General features: G+C 37.4%; 1 protein-coding gene across 1 annotated transcript in view; it reads right to left on the minus strand.

The window, feature by feature from the left end:
• Positions 1-2,758, minus strand: part of Samd3 (sterile alpha motif domain containing 3) — a 56,685-nt gene extending 53,927 nt beyond the window's left edge. Inside the window, 2 exon segments of the mRNA XM_005389195.2 lie at positions 1,793-1,986; positions 2,597-2,758. Of these exon segments, the coding sequence (XP_005389252.2) occupies positions 1,793-1,986; positions 2,597-2,675 (273 nt within the window). The 5' untranslated portion in view covers positions 2,676-2,758.
• Positions 2,759-7,637: the final 4,879 nt, after the last annotated feature.

Raw genomic sequence — 7,637 nt, forward strand, 5'->3', positions numbered from 1 at the left:
TTTTTGGTTACATGAGAATATTAACTAAAACAGGTATATTCTATTCTCACCACCATTTCATAAAGGAAAGGATTATCTTAACATCATTTAAAATTATAAGATAGATGATGAAAACAGCATCATAATTTGACATCAGTCTGCTTCCTAGCACACAGGAACCACACAGTGAAATGACTCCAAAGGGTCCTCCTTCTCCTTCTCTTAGTCTTTAGTTGCCAGTGATCTTGGGTGGATTAATAAAGGTTCATAGTTAACAAAGTACTATTTTGGTCTGGGAAAGGGAGGAGAGATTTGTTCACAGATTATGAACCCCCTTCCATCAGCATGAATTAACCAAGAGTCAGGTGATTTTCACAATGTGTAGATGAAGAAACAGAAGTGCCAACATTTAAAATAATCCTCCCAGCGAGTGGAAGAACCAGGAACGAAGCCCAGATTTCCTGGCAATCCAGCCAGTTCTCATTTACTAGAGAACATTCAAAACTGCTTTGCAGTAGAAACAAGGCTGCCTGTTTTCTTCTAAGCTGTGCCCAAGGCAATAGCAATATTCCAGTCAACTGAAGGAACTTCCAGTTCAAAAGCTCTACTCATCCAAAAATGCCCGGAAATTACTTCGCACTCTCTTTGAAATTCACACTCTCCCTTCGCTAGAAAGGAAGAGAAGCCTGCAATGGGAACATCACCAAAAATCACATATGCAAGTGTGCACCAAAACAATCTTCAGGAGAAGTCGTTTTCCACACAGTGAAACCGCACAGTGAAACGACTCCAAAGGGTTCGAGTAAATCAGTTGGAAGCATTACTAGTCCAACTGGAAACCAGCCTTCCAAGGTTACCTGACCTCTCCAGGCCCCGAATATCCAAATATTCTGGAAATCAAATTACTTAAGCTTAGTCTCTGTAACATTATATTCCATATCAATAAAAGAGAACCATGTATTATTGTGGATTTGGTTTTTAAAAATGTAAAAATTGAACGGGTAACCTCAAATATCACATCTGCTTTTCTAAGTTAATGAATAATGGGTAAACATCCAACTTTAAAAGTCTTGCAAAAAGTCTTGAATGTGAAAACACCAAATCAAAACACTTATATAAATCCTGGTATGTTTCTCAAATGAAAATTTTAATTTGATAAATCCTACTGCCATATCTTTTTATTGCAGGAAACAATGATTAGGAAAACAAAGCCCAAACAAAACTACCCTGAAATCTCAGGGCTTTTCTTTGCCGCCACAAATCTTTCTACATGATTTCTGTGGGGTGCTATCATATAGCACGTACCATTCCAGGAATTAGGATACTCATTGTGGCAAAGCTGGTTGGAAAATTATATTGTGAAGCCTTTGAGAGTATATACTGTTTACAGTAAGGAGTCCCAAACAAATAAACAAATACATACACAATAAATACATAAATAGCTTGGTGAAAAATACAGAAGCAGTCCTAGATGCCTTTTGCAGCCACAGATGTTAGAACCTGTGTTGGAGGTGCTCATTTCTCCTCTGCATCTGTATCAGGCTCTTGTTCCACAGTGTGTTACTACACAGGCTCTCCCTACTTAGCAGACTTCCCTAACAGTTGGAGTCATAGTTTAAAGTGGGGTGAATAAAAATGATGTATCTGGATTCATAAAATTCAGCAAAGAGCATATGAGAAATACTGAACACACAAACCAGCTGAAAATGGTTGCAGTTGTCTAAGAGTTTAACCCCAAGCCAGATGCTGCCGTCTCCTTGGGAAAGCACAGGCTCAAACCCCAGGCAGTCAGAACACAGCGGTCAGACCATACTCACTCTAGGGCTGCTTCTGCTTGTGTGCGTGGGGCTGTCTCCCCAGGGCATCCAGGGGGCTTCAGTGCTTGGCTGTTCTGCTTATATTTTTCAATTAAATCCATGAGGACAGCCTGGTGACCAATTTTCTTCACCAGTTGCTGAACCATCCGATCATTAAGTGCTAGAAGAGCTGCTCCACTTATTTCTTCCTCTGGGTGGGGAGGGGGAAAGTTTCTTTATGGAATCTCAGTAAAATACAGACATCACAAACAGGCAAAGCCAAAGTTGTTCTCTACAGTTAAAAACTTAGCCACATGTTTGACAAATTAGCCACATTTTGATATTGCATACTTCCAACTTGATGTCTACTCTTAAGAAAGAACCAAGACAAGAAGTCACAATAAAAAATTTCCTTTACTCATGAACACCTTCCCCACTCCCATTCTAACATTATTTTTATATGGCAAAAAAGAAATCTTGAGGAATTATTCTTAGTAAATTCTCTTAGCCAATATCCAATATTTGTAAATAAAACACATACTTGGGCTATAAGAGGCAAAGCAATATGAAACGTGCATATCAACTATGCAGTACATAAGACAGTTCTTGAAATATTATGCTCTTGAGAAGACACTTGCCATAGTCAATAAAGAAATGAAAAGTTCTCTGTTGCAACAACTGCATACCCACACTCACACACACACAGACTGTGGAGAGAGGACTCTTCCACAATAGGGAACAAAGGCAATTTCCAACAACAGGCGACACTCAGGGTGTCCAGGCTATTCAAATGAAATTATCTGAACATGTAAATAACTCACCTTGAAACCTGGGAACTAGCTCTGCTAAGTTTTTCTCCACCAACCAACTGCAGACCTGATCAACTGACCAAGTTTCCATTGTTGTATCCTGTAAGTAACACACCTGTAGAATAAAAGGGCAGTGGATTCCCCAGCGTTTTTTCCTGACTGATGCTCTTTGACTTTTTTAAACAGTCAGATCCTTCCTCTGCTAGACTCCTTTAAACTTTCAATATTAAGCTTTTCTAAAATCAAATATTTTTTGCAATTTGCTAAGAAAGCAAATACTTATTGTAAAAGCCAGACAGATTTTAACTTATTGCCTGGTCTCTTTCTCAGATTTCTTCACCTTCTCCTACTTCTGCCCACAAGCATCCCTCAGCTTTACGAAGAGACAGCCAGAGCGTACAGTGGTACCCAATCCTGTACCATTAACACTCAGGTTTCTTCACAAAGGAAAGAAAGGTGTGAACTCATCAGGAAGTGGTTGACATTTACAAAACGGGTGGGCAGGAGAAAAAGGGAGAGAGAATCAGATAAAAGCCTGACTGAGACATTTAGTAAACTGAGACTGGTTAACCCCTTGAGACTCCCAGCCAGGAAAGCTAGTTTGTAACCCTTTCTCTTTAGAAGAAAAAGTAGGGTCCAAGTTTCTCCAGAGAATCTCAATGTGTTTGTCCTATCCTCCACTCAGATCTAGAACTTTGTTGAACACTGTTGGGACGAGTAAAATAACTTGAATCAAATGACATTTTTTAAAACTTGTGTGACAGATTCCAAATTAGAAAATAATTAAATGTGTCAATAACTTTCCAAGTGAAAGAAATGTATACAGTTTCCAGGATATATTCTTAACTAGCCAGTTATTTTTGCCTGCTGCTCTTCTACAATTGTAACAATTCTTTCTATTTTCAATCACGAATACTAATTTGAAAAATTTTTCCTATTTTCCCTGAGCAACTTACTCCCTGCTTTTACAATTCATTCTAAAGGACTTTTAATGGACTTGATAGAAACTTAAAACATCTTAATCATTTAATATTACTTTGTTGCAATTTTTAATCTAAATAATACTAAATTTACCAATAATTTACTGACTATTGTGTCAAGACAGGAAAAACTACTTTTAAAGAGATAGAATTATGAGATAGACTAAAAATACTATTTAGATTACGTACTTAAATTTAATCCTGGGAGTTCTACAAGTAAATATTTTTGTATTTTTTTTTCTTGTGTATTTAAGGAAGTTACACTTACCAAGATCATGAGAACAGATGACAAGGGAAAGATGTCTACCTTTCATACCTGACCGTCTGACAATAACAGCCTTCCAAACTAATTTCCTAGAAAATCAGTACAGTTCAAAGTAATAAGCTACAGGCTCATGAGTATTCACAAATGCTGAGGCAAAAAACTGAAAACAAGGGTTAACTCTGGAAGCCCGCCTCTCTGAACTACCGCAGTGGGTTTAATTTGTCAAGACAGACAGTGGCCACAGAACTCCTCCCTAGGCTAAGCAGCAACATGGGGTGTGAAAAGTCATTATTTGCAAGACACTGGTGTAAATTAAAAATCACACCTTTCTGTCACACTTCTGGCTTCCTTGTGAAGAGCAGGACTTAGAAAAAACTAGAGAAGTAAGGGGAAAAAACCGCAATTCTTTAAACTCTAAGATTAAAAGATATGTAGAGTAGAAGGTACTGCTTCACAGCCCATTACTGACAGGTAAAAAGAAATTTAAAAATAAAACAAATACTTTGAAACAAACACATATTTTCCAATTTACAGATTTTTACTTCAGTTCTACTTCTGGTGAAACAGAAGAGTTATGAAATTATAGCATCATATGACTCTAACAAAAGAAAGAAAAAGTAGTGTTTGCCCCTAGTTTCTCTGAATATTTAATAAAATAAAATAATATCAACTACCTAAGCAATGGAACATCTTTAAGTAGCAACTTTGCAACTTCCTGTCCAGTAAATAGTAGATATATTATTTATTATCATATACATGATGAAGGAATAAACTATATGAACTGTATGTCAAATGAGAAAAGGTGTAGCTGGTAGATTTACTCTGCATTTCAGAGACATCTAAAAAGATTGCAAGCTGTGAGGGCAAGAGGTATTATCTCTAAATAAGTCAAGGAATAACAATAATAAATGACTAAAGGGAATTAATAACAGCATTACATGTGAATGCTCCAGCCCATCCAATCTCATTATGTCATTAATTTATACTTCAATAAAAGAAATTTTTATTAAATATTAAAAGATTTCATCTAATTGAACCCAGGAAGAGATAAGACTTTGGGTAAAGCACCCTAAATGTGAGCAAATTTTATTTAATAAATTTGTTGAGACTACAAAGGAAGATAATAGGACAAGCTGCTGTGAACATGGTTTATACTTTCACAGATAATGTAATATAAAATATCTACCACACATGTGCTTTTTATGAAAACATTTTGTCATTTTTCTTTCTGTTTGCATTTTCATTTTCCTGGAAAAAGAGCAGAAATTACAAAGATTCCTAGGAGCCCCTCCTAGATGGTACCCATTTCCTGCATGGGTACCCGCTCCTGCTCTGGAATGAGCACTTTCCACTACAGTACGTGAAGGGACAGTCATTGAGCAGATGTCAGAGCCTGTTGGTGAAAAAAAGGAAACATGTACAAAAGTAAGGAGAGGCTGTCACGGGATGCAATGTCTGGGCAGTTTTGTTGGGTAGCATCTCACAAGGACACGGAACAATGGCATCCTGGTAGTACGGGGACCTACATAGTTTTTTTCTTTAATCCTCTTTCCCTTCCCGTTGGGGTGAGAAAGGAACCCTGTTGCACTGTAGGTGCAAATGCAAACTAGCACATCATTGAAATCAGTATGGAGATCTCCCAAAGGACCGACACTAGAAACCCAACACGACCCAGCCATCCCCCAGGTAGGTGTCGTCCCAAGAAGCTTAAGTCATCACACCACAGCGATACATGTGCACCAATGTTTACAGCAGCACAATTAGCAATTGCTCAATCCTGGGAGCAGACATCAACAGATGACTAGAGAAACATGTGGTATCTATATTCAACGGAATACTACTTGACTATGAAGAATGGCAAATTTGAGGCATTTGTGGGAAAATAGATACACCTGGAAAACATAATGTTGAGTAAAATAAATCAGATATACTTTGGGGAACTCAGTGTCTACCTGGTGCTGATGTTCATCCAAATCATCAGGCAGGCCAGGTGGGATGAAATGAAAACAGCTGACTGAAATGCCTTGCATGCTTTAGTCATCAAGATAGCCCAGAGCTGGGTGAGGAGCCTTATCAGGAAAACAAAACATATCAAGAAGGAGGGTACTGTGCAGAACCAGTCATGACGTGGGCTTTAGCAGACACCGGGCAGAATTTCCTCCCATAGACTCTTGGAAATGAGTCAGTCTTAGTGTGGAATGTGAACTACAGCAGAGTTTAGACAAGTGACTGAGCTGGAAGAAGCAAGATCAATATGACACACTCATTGCAGACCTCAAAAATAAACAAGCTGTATTTTGGGACCTGAAAGTGGACCACACTGCCCAGAATGATCGCTCAGTAGAGGACGGCAGGAGATAGGGCCTGATGTTTACTGAGGAGCTTGAACTCTTGATCCAAGAGGTTATGGACAGACATGCGCTTGGCAAAGGCACTGACTCCCAGGGTGCTCCGTGCTTTCAAAAGGTTGTGCAGACAGTGAGTCTGGTAAATTCCAGCAAAGGATTCTTCCTCGTAGTAAAAGCTGCATGGGATGGGAGAGTTCAGCCTTCATGAAACATTCACAGGAGCACCAACCTGCCCTCATTTTATAAAACATAGATGTTTATATTAATAGCTCAAACACTTACAGAGACAAAATTTTTCATTTTCTTTTTCTTTTCTTTATGCATCATGGTTAGAAAAGAAAGGAAATCTGTAATGTTCATGACACCAAACAAGTAAAATGTACCCAAAGGGACTGTCAGAGTCCATTTAGCTAAGCCATGCGAAACTGCCATTTTTGTACTTGCAAGAGTCCATGATCAGTAATTTCTTATGCCTGAAGTTATTGATTAATGTCTTGATTTTGTGAAAACTGCCAAGTCTTTGTTGTTTTTTTTCTGTAGCAGAGCTCTTCAGAGTCATCCATAATTCATGCCATTCCCCCAAAATTTGACAGCTAGAAGTAGTAAATACAATAGTAATAACTTAATATTTTTAAAAAATTTGCATAGAAACAGTCCACTAGGGCAGTCTACTTTTTAAAAAATTGAACAAAAACAGCAATGAGGCAGAGTCCCAAAACCTTTCTGTCACATATATTCAGGTCAGATTTGGAGTTCATCCTTGCCTCTGCCTCCTGGAATGCCAAAGCTCTGAGATGAGAAACACAGACCCCAGCCCTCCTGGCCCATGCCAGAATTGGTAACGTGAGGTGTGCTGTTCAATTTCATCAAAAGCTGCATAAGTAACTTAGATCTCTTGCAAGCTTGAGGGTGTCACTTCTCTCAGAATTAATCTACGAATTTCAATTAATATTGCCACGTGGTTATATGTTTTATCTGTTATGATTCAGTGCTCATCTGGAAAAATAAGAGTTCTAAAGAGATAAAAAGATTTTACAGAAGGATCCCCACACCCATATATTAAAAAGAAGTACAAATTATAATAAATATAAAAAGCATAATACTGGAGCAAAATAGAAGAGATCATTCACATAATTGAAATAGGATAGGAACTTAGAAATAGAAATACAGTAGAGTATGATATTACATATAGTACTGTTTAGAATTTTTTAAAAACATAGTGATAAGGGAAGGGATTATTCAACAGATTTTGTTAGGACAATACCTCATGTAATCTATAAAAGTAAATTCCTTAAACAAAGTCAATATTTAAATATAAACAACTAAATGTGATATCAGATCATGCCATTTGGATTTATTTTATTTTATTTTATTTTTTATTTTTTTTTATTTTTATTTTAAAGAATAAAAGAAGGATAACATAATAATGGGGGGGACTTAGCAAATTACAGACAAAATGG

Source organism: Chinchilla lanigera, unplaced genomic scaffold (assembly GCF_000276665.1).
Source record: "Chinchilla lanigera isolate Chin_1 unplaced genomic scaffold, ChiLan1.0 scaffold00035, whole genome shotgun sequence".
NCBI classification, from domain to species: domain Eukaryota; kingdom Metazoa; phylum Chordata; class Mammalia; order Rodentia; family Chinchillidae; genus Chinchilla; species Chinchilla lanigera.